Source organism: Arachis stenosperma, chromosome 3 (assembly GCF_014773155.1).
Source record: "Arachis stenosperma cultivar V10309 chromosome 3, arast.V10309.gnm1.PFL2, whole genome shotgun sequence".
In the NCBI taxonomy this organism is placed as follows: Eukaryota; Viridiplantae; Streptophyta; class Magnoliopsida; order Fabales; family Fabaceae; genus Arachis; species Arachis stenosperma.
The window spans coordinates 149,982,949-149,996,305 of NC_080379.1; the positions used below are offsets into that span (position 1 = coordinate 149,982,949).

The 13,357-nt window shown below is 32.5% G+C and overlaps 2 protein-coding genes across 2 annotated transcripts; one reads left to right on the forward strand and one right to left on the reverse strand.

The window, feature by feature from the left end:
• Positions 1-4,358: 4,358 nt before the first annotated feature.
• On the forward strand, positions 4,359-9,310 carry LOC130970330 (protein HEAT INTOLERANT 4). The gene is made up of 14 exons (XM_057896387.1): positions 4,359-4,699; positions 5,819-5,857; positions 5,959-6,012; positions 6,106-6,169; positions 6,282-6,340; positions 6,710-6,834; positions 6,958-7,017; positions 7,366-7,424; positions 7,650-7,729; positions 7,897-7,935; positions 8,288-8,350; positions 8,438-8,485; positions 8,559-8,687; positions 8,797-9,310. Exons 1-14 carry the CDS (start codon positions 4,571-4,573, stop codon positions 8,842-8,844), a joined length of 996 nt encoding a protein of 331 aa, XP_057752370.1. The 5' UTR covers positions 4,359-4,570; the 3' UTR covers positions 8,845-9,310.
• A 1,730-nt stretch (positions 9,311-11,040) lies between these two features.
• On the reverse strand, positions 11,041-11,967 carry LOC130969858 (nuclear transcription factor Y subunit B-like). Its single transcript, XM_057895760.1, has one exon. The coding sequence runs from the start codon at positions 11,798-11,800 to the stop codon at positions 11,114-11,116; it is 687 nt and encodes a 228-aa protein (XP_057751743.1). The 5' UTR covers positions 11,801-11,967; the 3' UTR covers positions 11,041-11,113.
• Positions 11,968-13,357: the final 1,390 nt, after the last annotated feature.

The following is a 13,357-nucleotide window of genomic DNA, read 5'->3' on the forward strand; positions in this document are numbered from 1 at the left end:
TGGATTTAGGACCAAAACGACGTTTCTAACCAACTAAAAATTGAAATTATATAAGTCGATTTTACATTTTATCTACTACATCGAATTATATTAATTCAAATTATATTGACTATACCTAAATCGAATATAATAAATTCGATTTTCATATAAATTGGCAAAAAGACATGCATATAACATATTTATTTTAGAACTTTCATATAACATTGATATGTGTTTAGTTTCTTTACTTGTTTTACCCAAGTTTTAGGGTCTGTCTATAATAAGCTCAACTCTTTTGAGCTTTTCTGATGTGCACAAATAATAATTTATAAATATGCCTCATATGGGGTTGAATAGTAATTATTATTTTTTTACATTTACCACAAATTCCTTTCGTTTTTGCTTCTCTTTGTACGCACTCCATTCAACCCTAAGTCCACATTTTTCTCCATCCTCTGCCACTGTGACTGCGTCTTTCTTCACCGCTGCCGCCGCCTGAAGCTCTGCTCTGTTCAACTGGAGCTATAATTCAGGTTTCCTCTCTCAACATTGTGCTTCATTTCTAACTTGATTTTTCGATGTTATGAAAAGAAAAATCATATTTTTACTTGTCAATGTAGAGTTAATAGTGTGATTTGTGTTTGGAAGTTGATTTAGAGTTTGATCAATGAGTTCCTAGATTTGTCAATTGCATAGAATTTTTCAATTAAGAACTTAAAGCAATTAAAAAAATGGTGGAAAGAGGCTGTGATATTTTTTGTATCTCCTCAGCCCAGTATCTCTCTTCTCTCTTCGCTTCATTCGTCTTCTTAAATCTAGGGGCAAATGATGATGATGAGGCGGAGCAGAACAAATGTGTAATTTGGAACTAGATTATTCCTATGGATTTCTTTCCATAGTAGTCGCCTAGTCGGATCTCTAATAGGGCAGAATATTTATAGGACAGGATAGAAACTCTGACATTTGAGGTTGTGTTCTCTGCCTAAGTGCCTAACTGTTTCAAAAATTATTTCTGCTTGTTTATTCAAGGTTCTTCGTATACTGAACGGTGACATGGTCATGGACACGAGTTTGCAGATGCAGCACCATTACAGCGGTCCTCTGTTAGAAGAGCCACTTGAATCATTCAGTAGGAAGCTATCTCTTGACAAATACATGCCTGCATATTGGGATAGGGATAACAAAGCAAGAAGGACTTCATGTGAAGATGACATTTAAAAAGGGGTCGATACTTGATGATCAAAATTGAAAAATGCTTTTTACTGGTTATGCTAAATATGTTTATTTTCTCTCCTATTTTGTAGTTTTGCATTTTTCTAGCTATCTTTCTACAGTGAGATCTAATTTTGCATTTGTGTATAATAGCAGGGTGAAAGTAGGATCGGTAAAAAATATAGAAGCTTTTGAAATTCTTCTGGGAAAATCATATACACACTATTGTGCCTAAAAGGGCCGCTTTCTGGTGGTGCCTAAAGGAGCACTCAGTAGCTACATCGCACACTAAAGGCAAGAACAGAACCTTTTTGTTGCTAGAGTTTTTATTTTGGCATGTTGAACATACTTTGTGAGGCAAGAAAAGATCCTTTATTGGTTGGTATAGCATAAGCCCATCACTAGCTGGAATCATTCAGAAGGCTATAGAATAATGTGGATGCGTGGCTATGATGTTTGAATTTTTTTTAATCTTATGATGGTTTCTATTTGAATGCAGGTAAGCACTGGATGTGAATGTTGAGAGAGACGTGGATGTTCTTACGTACAAGAGATTGCTGCATTTGGCTCACGATCCTGTTAATAGGCCTGCAATTGAATTCATGCTTTAGTGGTGTTATTTAGTTTAGAGTAAGGCATTGCATGTGAAAGAGTTTGGCATATAGTCATTGTTTGACCATGCTGTCTTCTTTTATAAGATTTTATGCTGGTATAGTTTGAATGAAGTATGATGTATCATTGATATTTTCTTTTCCGAATTGCTTTTAAGTAGTTTTTTATACATTAAGTTGTTACGAATAATTTATTTTAGACTTTTAGTTAATCATATTGCAAGTCTCCAACATTGCTTTATATTGAATCCTTCGTGAAGCCTAAATGATGAAAAATTGATGAAGAAATTTAACCATTCTTTTTATACTTACAATATACAGTTTTGTATGATTTTTTTGTGTTTTGATCTTACATCCTACACCATATCAAGAAAATTTTGGTTAATATTTTACCTCCAATTCAGCCACCGAAGCTTTATGCCATGCTAAATGCAATAATCAAAAGCTTTTCACGTACAATTTCATGACAAGAAAATTTTATGTTTGTCAAAGATTCGTCTAAACCAAAGCTACTAACCACATGAAAACCTGAAGAATATAGCTCAAAAATTTGGAAGATGTCATTAATATATATGCATGAAAGTAATAATTCTTCAGATATCAACCTTAAAGTTGCAAAAAATCCAATATGATTTTGACAAGGAAAAAGAATAAGTTTCTTGGGCAAAGAAAAAAGGTATCCAAATTTATTGAATTCAGCTATACACATAACATTATAAACAACCAATTCAATATAATAAAAAATAAAAAATGGAACAAAAAGAATCGTCTAGGTTCACTAATAACAAAATTGAACTCTTTAGCTCAAATAAAATGAAATTATTCAATAAAATAACAATATTATTGGATCCTCCTTGATCAGATCCAAAAGTATGGCGGGTACATCACTCCCTCGATTGGATCCTCCTTGATCAGATCCAAAAGTAGTTCGCCTGCTCATGTTGGCTCGCTGCACCAACTGTACTGAGGCTTGAACCACTTCTAATATTGGTGGTTGGAATTCAGGCTCCAGCTGTGCTAAAAGTTTATTAGTAGAATGAAACAAAAATATGCTAAAAGGTATTATGACCACCTGCTCCCAATCTCCATTGGTGAATAAAATTTCACTCTTGATTATGATGCCTCTATTGTCATGGACTTAACTTAGACTCACCAAATTAGAAGTTTAATAGACCTAAACCACACAAAAGTAAAAACAAGCCAATAAGTCAAAATGAGAGAATACTGAACCAAGCTTCATGCTCATGCATTTAATTATTTTTCTAGTTCTCTGAATAGTAAGAAGCATTTGGGACATAATGGTCAGAGGAGATATATTTCAAGAATAGTGAACTTTCAAATTTTCATGGCAAGGCTCAAAGGAGTTGACCAGAATAGTTTTGCTGTCATATTTGACTGTTCAGATTTAACTATTGAAACAAGGCAGGCAGGTAACCATAGAAATTTACAATTTATTCTAACACAAAGGAGAAAAATCACAATAAAATAATTAACGTCTTCTACAAACAATAGAATCATAACGAAGAAATCAACAAAATTGCAACCCATGAAGCCCCCTTTGATATCCACATAATCAGAAATTGAATGCAAGTACTATATAAATTCTTATTTTAAACCTTCTTCCAGTAATATAGCATAAAATTTCCAGAATTAAATCTTTGCACACAAAAAATTGTTATCGTACAATCTGCAATTTGTTTTTGTTGAATTTGCTTTTCAAATTATAGTAATTACAATCTTGAGTGTAGTTCTACCGAGATCTAACAAGTGATTTCTCAGAAATTGGCATTGAAAAAATTCTTACGAGATTCGAGAAGGAGCTCGAAACCACCAACGGGGCGTCAATGACCACGGTAACACATGGTTATATCCCCATCCGTGTCTTCTTGTCACCCAAACCATGTAATCTTGCTCTTCTCCTTCACCGTTGTCCTCGATAATATCGGTGTCATGGCCTTCTTGGCACTAACATTGGTAACGCCGGCATCCGGGATGATGCCGTCGGCATTCGTCCAAGGAAGCGTTTTCCAGATTAGCACACAGAGACAGAGTAGGGTTTCATTTTAGTCGGCCTTACCCAGATTAGCAGACAGAGACAGGGAGGGTTTCGTTTTACTCTAAGGAAGAGGAGGGGTCTTTTTAGAATTTTGAAACATATTATATCCTTTGATTTAATTTTTAAAAAGTTTTAAATTAATATCATCTCAACCGTTGGATTTTTTTTAACATAATCCAATGATCTTAATTACATGGTGCATCAGATGTGCCCAAAATGCTTGGGCTGATTTTAGAGTGACCCCAAGTTTTAACCTTAGATTTATAAAACAAAGATTAGCTCTATTTCAAATTTTATTATTAAAATAATTCATCGTAATTTATTTAGCTTTTAAAAAACGTCAAAGGAATAAAATTAGGAACCGGTAAAAATTATTTATGTATGCTGTTTTGGAGATCAAAATTTGCAGACAATGTAGAAGCCCCTTGTTTTTAAAAGCAGCGTTGATTTGACGCTGCTGGCGCATGCCTTAAAACCCTTCCCTATATAATCCCATCTTTTCTCTCTCCAATCTTGTATTTGAAAAAAACTCTTTTATTTCTCTCTCTATTTGAATCCGGATCCAGCGCCTTCCATTCACGCGGCTCCAAACACAAACCCTATCTTTCTTCGCTCTTTCTCTCTTCTTCTTCTTCTTCTTCTTCTTCTTCTTGTACATTCTCTGTTGTCCATTTACGTCGCAACTGCAACTGCAACGAACTCAAAGCGCACAATGAAGAAAGGAACAAAGAGAAAGGCCACTCAGAACCAACCAAAATCTTCTCAAGAGAACAAGAAGCCACGAGCTAAGCGTGCCAAGCCTCAGTCCGAACCCGAGTACTTCGAAGATAAGCGCAACTTGGTACAATCCCTATTTACTTTTGCATCATATAGTAGTTCCGATATGTGTTCATGTTTATTCTTTGATTTTGCTAAACTTCTTGTTGCCAATATTATTAATGGCTGCGAGAGCATTCATGGAAATTTGCTGTGTATTGCTACGACAAGTACGAAGACTATATGTTATGCCAGCGTCAATGAAGGATTTGTTCCTGAGCTAGATTGCGGTTCCTTCTAGAAAGGAGTTGATGCGAAATTGGATGGTTACTTTCTTCGATGCGAAATTGGATTTTTACTTTCTTCTGTATATTATGGTCAATATAGACTGCTAGGAACGAGGTAATGTTTTTGCCAGTAAAAGATGGGGGTTTGATAAGATGCAAACGGAATTGTTAGAAGTGGAATACTCGAGTTTTTTTTTTCCTTTCTCGTTGCTGCTGCAAATTCGGGGAAGAACAATGAGCAGTAAAGGGGGCTCGTTGGTGAGATACAAGGTGATACGAAGGTGGTATTAAGTGTTGGTGGATGCTGGATTGCTGGTACTTCGCTTTAGTATTATTTAGTGTTAGTATGTTTTTTTATGGTACTGGACAGGAGCATACGCTATTTGGAAGCCTTGTTTTCTATCATAGGTTCTTCGTTGTTTTGTTTGTTTATTTTTAGTTTTTCTTGTACATTTTCAAGAAAAAGAAAAGTACATCCCGAGTTAAAACACACATTATTCATTAAATAGATGAAAATGCAAAATAAAGGTAAGATATATTTTGAAATTACAAAAGAAAGCAACCTAGAACCAAGTTATAGCATTACTGGGCTACTGGTAGAGTTGTGTCATTTGTGTAGATATTGTGGCTTTTTTTTTTTAATGTGTAGAAGAATCCTTTTTAAACATGTGTGGATGTTTGATTTTGTCGTTAATAATACTAGTTACTGGTTATGGCTATAGTTGGAAGTGGCTTTTAACTGTTTTAGATTGTACTCTGTATTGAATGATAGTATTTTGACGATCTTCTGTTTTTTCGGGAGAAGTGTTTGTGGGGATATGGATATTGGGTGTGACGTGACTAGATTGAGTTTTAATTATTAAATATTTGTGTTGTATTGCTTATGCTGATAATATTTGACAATATGGGCTGTGTAGGAAGACTTGTGGATAGAAACATTTCCCGTTGGAACAGAGGTTTGTTACCTTTTTCTGGGGTTTTCTCCATTTTATGAGTTCATATTAGCTGTTTCTGTTCGACATTTTTTTCTTATTATTGCCTTGTGTTATAATTCCAGTGGGACCAGTTGGATTCTGTCTATCAATTCAAGTGGGATTTCTCTAATCTCGAAGTGAGTATTTGACATTGTGGCTGTTGCGGCTCTTTTCTTAATGAGTTTTATTTTATTTGACAAATTCCTGATGATATCTTGTGTTGTATTCAGAATGCATTTGAAGAGGGTGGTGTTTTATATGAGAAAAAGGTTTATCTCTTTGGTTGTACTGAGCGTAAGTAGCATGCAAACTATCATTTTGAAAGGAGTCTATTTGAAACTTTTAGATAACCATTTCCGGGTTTGTGTTGATTTATCTGACATTTCATCCATCTTGTCATCTGCAGCTCAACTGGTCATGTTTAAAGGTGAAAGCAAAGTTGTCTGCATACCTGTTGTTGTAGCTGTAAGTGTTTGGACTGGCTATCTACTTTATTATAAAGATGCTTTGAGTACATTGATTATTGCTAACAGATCTTACATGAAAATTATGTTGTTTGATAATTTATATTGCAAATATGGAAATTTTAATATGATACTTCGATCTTTATTGTGTATGTATCTCCTTGACAAGGTTCTTGTACATAGCCTATAGAAATTGTTCTTAAACCTTGGTGTTGAGGCGTTATTTTGAGAAACATCACTTCATTGTATGTGAATATTGCTGAGTTATACATGTTGATTCAGATTTGCATCAATTTTGATTGGAAAATTATGTTTTTTCCCCATTATTATTTTAATTTCTAAAATATTAAAAACTTTCTCCTGCAAACAGGTTGTATCACCTTTTCCACCATCTGATAAAATTGGGATTAACTCAGTTCAGAGGGAGGCTGAAGAAATAATTCCCATGAAACAAATGAAAATGGACTGGGTTCCATATATTCCCTTAGAAAACAGGTACTGGCTCCAATTTATTTTTGGTGGTTTCTTTCGTATTATTATATGATGATTATATGTAAGTAACAAACATTGCTTCTTGGTCATCTCTGAACTTCTTCATATGTTTGATGTCTTCAACAGAGATAGCCAAGTTGATAGACTAAAGTCTCAAATATTTATCCTAAGATGCACTCAAAGAAGGTAAATGATTTCTTTGAAGTTGAAGCTATTTTTATACCTACATCTTTTAAGTTCTCTTGATCTTTGTAAAGTAAACTCTTGGATCTTCGGGCCTTATGAAAGAAAAGAATATGTGAATATGTGGACAATTATTGGAATAGCTTGAATGTCATCAATACTAATTTAAAAACAATTATTGGTTTGTTTTTCTATTTGTAGCCTGATAAAACGACAAATTAATCATGTACCTAGTAGCTGTTTGTTTGCATGTTAAATTTGTTTTCCTTGCACTTTTGATTAGTTGATCCTTGATATAGGAAATTTGCGAATAACTTTATCTCATCTGTTTCATGATATATATGGGGGCAGGTCTGCTTTAAAGCACTTGAAGTTGGATAGATTAAAGAAATTTGAGTACTGCTTGCCATGTAAGTTTTCTGGTTTTTTAGACATTGTATATTACTTCTAGCTGATAGATCATAGAAGATACCTGTGATATTTCACTATCTTTCTGCAATTTGATTAAGTAAAATACAGGATACTGTTATTTGGCTGATTTTGATTGAGGCATGATAGGCTAATCATCAGTCAGTCAGTGCTAATGTTCCTATTGAGAAGTTGTTTATGAATGCTTTCTTCTGTCCGATGCACAGATTTCTACCAACCGTTTAAGGAAGATGAACTTGAACAGAGCACCGAGGTTCAAATAATTTATCCAGCTGAGCCAAAGCCGGTAATTATGATCAGCAAACTTATTACTAGTGGAAGTGCATTCTTTTATTTGTTTGGGGTCACTCTATAAATTATTGTAGCAAGATGGGCTGATTTGAGCTACATATATTATTATTATCATTAATATTTTCCCCTCAAAATGTTATACTTGGGTTTTGTTTGTTGCAGGTCTTTTGTGAGTTTGACTGGGAACTTGATGAGCTTGAGGTAATGAATTAATTTTATGGTTTTTGTAGTTTAAAATACTTAAGATTAAGCCAGCTAATAGCCGCAGTTTTGAAATTGGACTTATCCTTTTGCTACTCACAGTTAAATAGCAGCCGATTTTTATAAAGCCTGACATTATTTTGTAGGAAATTTTATGTTTCTTTCACCTGTCATTTTGTGATGCTCATTGCTTACTGGCTGCACTTTGCTCTGTTATTAAGTTCTAGAAATCTTGACTCTTCTGTGGGGCGGGGATTAAAGATAGATAGGGATTGGTTTGTAATTGTTTTATCCGTGTTTCACTGCTTCACTGCCTTGTTGCCTTTTTTATTAAAGTTTTTCAACTCTGCAGGAGTTTACTGATAGGCTCATACAGGAGGAGGAGTTGTCAGAAGACCAAAAAGATGCATTCAAGGTACCATATAATGGCTAATAGGTAGCTGGTTCATGATTTCCATATATTTTTAAGTACATTGTGTGACTGATACTTTTCTTTTATCAGGAGTTTGTCAGGGAAAAAGTTCGCGAAGCAAGGAGAGCTAATAGAGAGGTACCTTTGCTGCTGCTGGATCTGCAGATAGTTTATTACTTCCTGATTTTTACCTGTTCCTTCCTTGTTGTAGGCAAGAGAAGCTCGGAGAAAAGCCATTGAAGAAATGAGCGAGGAAACTAAAGCTGCATTTGAGCAAATGAGATTCTACAAGTTCTACCCTGTTCCATCGCCAGATGCACCTGATGTATCAAATGTCAAGGTAGTGATTGGGCAATTTTCTGATGCGACCTTTCTCAAGTTGATTACATCCAGAATGCATTCTTGCACTTATAAGCACCGAGACTGAGAATATCATTTTGTGCCTGCAGTCTCCATTCATAAACAGGTATTACGGAAAGGCTCATGAGGTTCTGTGAATGGCTTGAAGACAATCACAACAATATCCTGGCTTGTTTTGCCTACCATAACATATTTTGTTTTATATGAAGTCGAGGAGGCAACCCCCTGGAGCTTCTATCAAGTTTTCTTTGTCAAAGTTGTCTAAACGGAATGAACATACAATGTAAAATTGTAGGTCAGAAATCCTAGAGAATTGTACCAGGTGTTAAGGAGGAAATGAGACATGTTTCTGGCATCAAATTTGTAGAGAATTTCTGAGCTCCTTGGAGCAGCAGATCAAGTGGCTCCTGCTATCTTTATTTTCGAGGTCATTCTTTTTCCCTTCAAAATTAGGTGTATGACAGTTTTGATTAGAAGCTAAATGAGAAAAATAAATTTATTTATCGTATCAGGCTCTGAATCTGCTGTTGTTATTATAAGTTTACAACATCGTGGGTGATGTGTAATTTTTTTTTTCAGTGAAGGGACAATTTGATCCTTGAATGTGATGGGTTAATAGCTTGACTAGTTTCAAAATGTTATTGATGTCAACTTTGATATTTTTAGTTGGAACTAAATAAAATTTTGTCCAAACTCATAATTTTGACGTTTCAAGGGTTAAAACTAAATATGCTAGCATTAGCAGGCATGATGAGGCTTTTATATTCTCTGATCGCAACATGCAACGGAGAGTGAATGGGAAAATTAAACGACAATAATACTATGTGATGCCTTGGTTAAGATTGTTTGAGTGTTTATCAAGTTCAAGATAGGTAGTATAAAAAAATAGGGTAGTTAATACTAATGGCCGATTGACTAGGTGTTTTTGAAAGTAAAAATAATGTATGTTGTCAGGGGTGGAGCTTAGTACTTGGTAAGGGGGCAATGCCCCCTTCCTCCAAAATAAATTTTTTTATGAATACAGTTTAATTTTTCTTTTCCATCTTATAAATATATGTTTTTTATATTGATCCCCTCTAAGAAAATACTCTAGCACCGCCCCTATATGTTGTACTGTGTATTTCGTGTACTATGCAAATCCTTTGTTTCTAGCTGAGATGAGTTGCAAAAGACTGGCTCTTTAGGCCATAGGAGTGGAGTGGAAAATTTTTATGGTTTTGTTTTAGTTGGTTGTATTTGTAGGAAAAACAGATCTTCTTAATTGATATGGTAAGGTGTGATTTTTCATTATATATTTTTTTGAATGAGACAAAATATACTAAAGATGTTAAATGGTAAAAAATCATACTTAATAACATCAATTGAAAGAAATTGAGAATCTATTCGCATATTTGTAGCAGTTGAAATAAAATGTTTGTATTTGTTGGGTTTAGTTTATTCTTTGATTTTGTTTTTTTATTGAACTATATTTCACATCGGTATTGAGCTCTTTCCTTTTAAGAAAAAGTAGTATAAAATATTACTTCATTTATACTGTTTTAATTAATCATTTATCAAGTTCAAAGATGATATTCATACATTTCCACTTTGGTGATTATTCTATTTTATTTTCTATTCGGTCCACTTTGGTGAAATTTGAGAACGATATCGTGATAACGCAAATGGGTTGGGTCAAAGTTTAATTTATTCTAGAATAACCAAACTCCTTAATTTCGACAAGTGGATAAGAATTTTTCCCCCTATAGGGTTTTCCTTAACATTTCAATTTATTTGTAAATTAAATACATATAAATATAAAAATGATCGTCCTCCTAGGAGTAGGATGAAGCTTAATAATCTGTAGCTCTTATTTTCACTTCAATTAAGCTTTATCTGCTAGACTGCACAATTCTTCACCTTCTAGGGTTTAATCAGTTTATTAGCAAATTAATTTGATAACCACATATAAATTAGCTTCCCTAAGCGAAACACTTAATTATGTATGTAAGGGTTAATGTACATCAACAGAGAAAAGGTGAATATAAACAACAGTTGCACCTTTTATTTAAAGCCAAGTATAAACACAATAAGTTAGTTCAGCAACTAAGAATGAATGGTTCAATATACATAAAACCTACCAAATATATTATTCGTAGATTAAAATCATCTATTAAAATAAAATATATAATAAAAATAAATTAAAATAAAATAAATATACAAATAATATATTTAATTATACCAAAATAAATATATTAATTACTAATTTTAGTGTATAAATAATATTTTTATAAGTATTATTGTTAATAAAAGTTTGTTTAGTTACTTGCTTGTTATATGAATTCTAATTCAATGATACGAGTCAATATTATATTATATGTTATATAAAACGAGAATAACAAATATTTTTCAGGTAAAAATAATATCTAACTACCATTCAACCCTATAACTACGTAGGTCTGATGGCATCATCAACCTACGATTATCATTACCGTTGGCATTAGCATCAGCATCACCATTGACATTATCAACCACACTCTGATGATGATTATTGAAACTCTTTGATGGAGTAGTAGTCGCAGTAGTTATAGTACTGTGATTCAGAACTTGATGAGGCCCAACAGAGTAAAACCCTCCATCATTATTATTACCATTAAAACCTGCAAAATCAGCAACACCATGATGATGATTGTTGGGTTCTGGAGAATGATGATGATGATGATGATTAACCGGCATGGAAGTCTTGTCCCCTTCAGTTTCCCTATAGTTGTTGAGATAAAGCTTCAAGGGTCCAACATAGTTCTCAAAACCAAGCGTAGTCATGGCCCAAAGAAGATCATCACCATTGATGGTCTTCCTCTTCTCCCTCTGGCACTTGTCGGAAGCTTCACCAGTTATGAAGCTTATGAACTCAGACACGCACTCCTGAACAGTTTCCTTCGCCTCCTTCGAGATCTTTGCATTCGGCGGCAGCGCCTTCTTCATGATCCTGCTGACGTTTGCAATTGGGAGGAACCTGTCTTGTTGTTCCTTCGATGAAGAACTATCTGAGATGTTCCCTGATGTTGGACTTCCCACTGGGCTTGTTTGATTCCTCTTATTATTCCCTCCTGCCATGTTTGATTTTGAAGAAGACAGTGCAGTTTTTGAAGAAGAAGCTAAGTGGTGTGAGGGGAATGGGAAGATAGATATAAAATGAAAAAGTGGTGAGAAAGGTTTTTGATGTGGAATAATATTGGAAGAAACTAAAAGCAATTAGGATGGTAGTGGTGGTGGATGCAAGATCTCACAAAGGATGGTCTTTATACCAGTTAACATGCCCATGCTTGCTCTTTAAATAATAAGCCATCATTATTTCAAAATATCAAAATCAAAATTTAATTTTCATACCACGAAAATCAATTTTACAAATATATCAAATTACTTTTATATTAATTTTATAAATAATTATTTAAAATAAGAAAATTAAAAAAAATTTAAATCTTAAATTATTTAAGTTGTGATATTAAAAGTTTGATGAATTAGAAGAGAGAAAAAAAGACTAAAAGTTGAGAGAAGGAAAAAAATTAAATTTTCTTATTTTAATAATTTTTAATGAATGAAGAAAACAAAAAATAAAAAATTTTATGTACTTTTTATATATTTTTATTATAATTATCATCAATATTAAACTAATAAAAAAATAATTTAATAACAAAAATAAATATAATTGAATAATTATATAAAATATTTTTATATTGACGGATTATAATTAAATTTTAAAAATAAATAAAAATAAAATGTTTTCAATTTCTTTTATTCAATGAGGAGCTGATCATGCATACACAACTTGAAAATATTTAAATGAGGTAGCGCCTTAGCTTGTTAGAACAATATATTTATTACGTTTAATATATTATTATTTGTACCATTAATTTCTTTTTTTCTTTTTAATATATTCAGCCACCTATTGGAAAGCTTTACCAAAGGAAAGGGTCGGCAATGCCATTTAAATAATTAAATAAATATAATTCTGGAATCTTGTGGCTAGTTGATCATCTGAGAAATTGTGATCTATTAATAGTGTAACGGTGTAATTTTATTTATTGTATTTGTATATCTCGTGAAAAATAGTTAATTTTACTAAAAGAAATATTTTGGGGTTAGTACTTTTTTTATCAATATTAATCAAAATTTTAATTAATAATTTATTTTATACTATTAAATTAATTTAGGGTTCAGAAATTAAAATTTAAAATTTAGTTAATATTATATTTTTAGATATTATACATAAAATGTATTTTTATTGATTAAATCTTAATAAAAGATAATAAATTTTATTAGTCTCATGGTAGTATTACTCTTTTACTAAATATGATAATGCATAATTAATTAGAGAGTTATGTTATATGTACACTAAAATTAGCTATCAAAATTAATCATCAGTATAAAATATATGCTGGAATATAAATATATTGAAAATAAATTAAATCACATATATATTTATACACAAATATATTGGTAATTGATTTTAGTGATTAATTTTGGTGTACAAATAGTATTTTGTTAATTAGATGCTTATTTATATGAAATATTTTTACACTAAAAAACTATACAATTTAAAATTCATAGATTAATTTAAATATGTAGGGGCCAAAATTATTAAAACAGAAAGCAGAAAATTCAAAGTTTAAG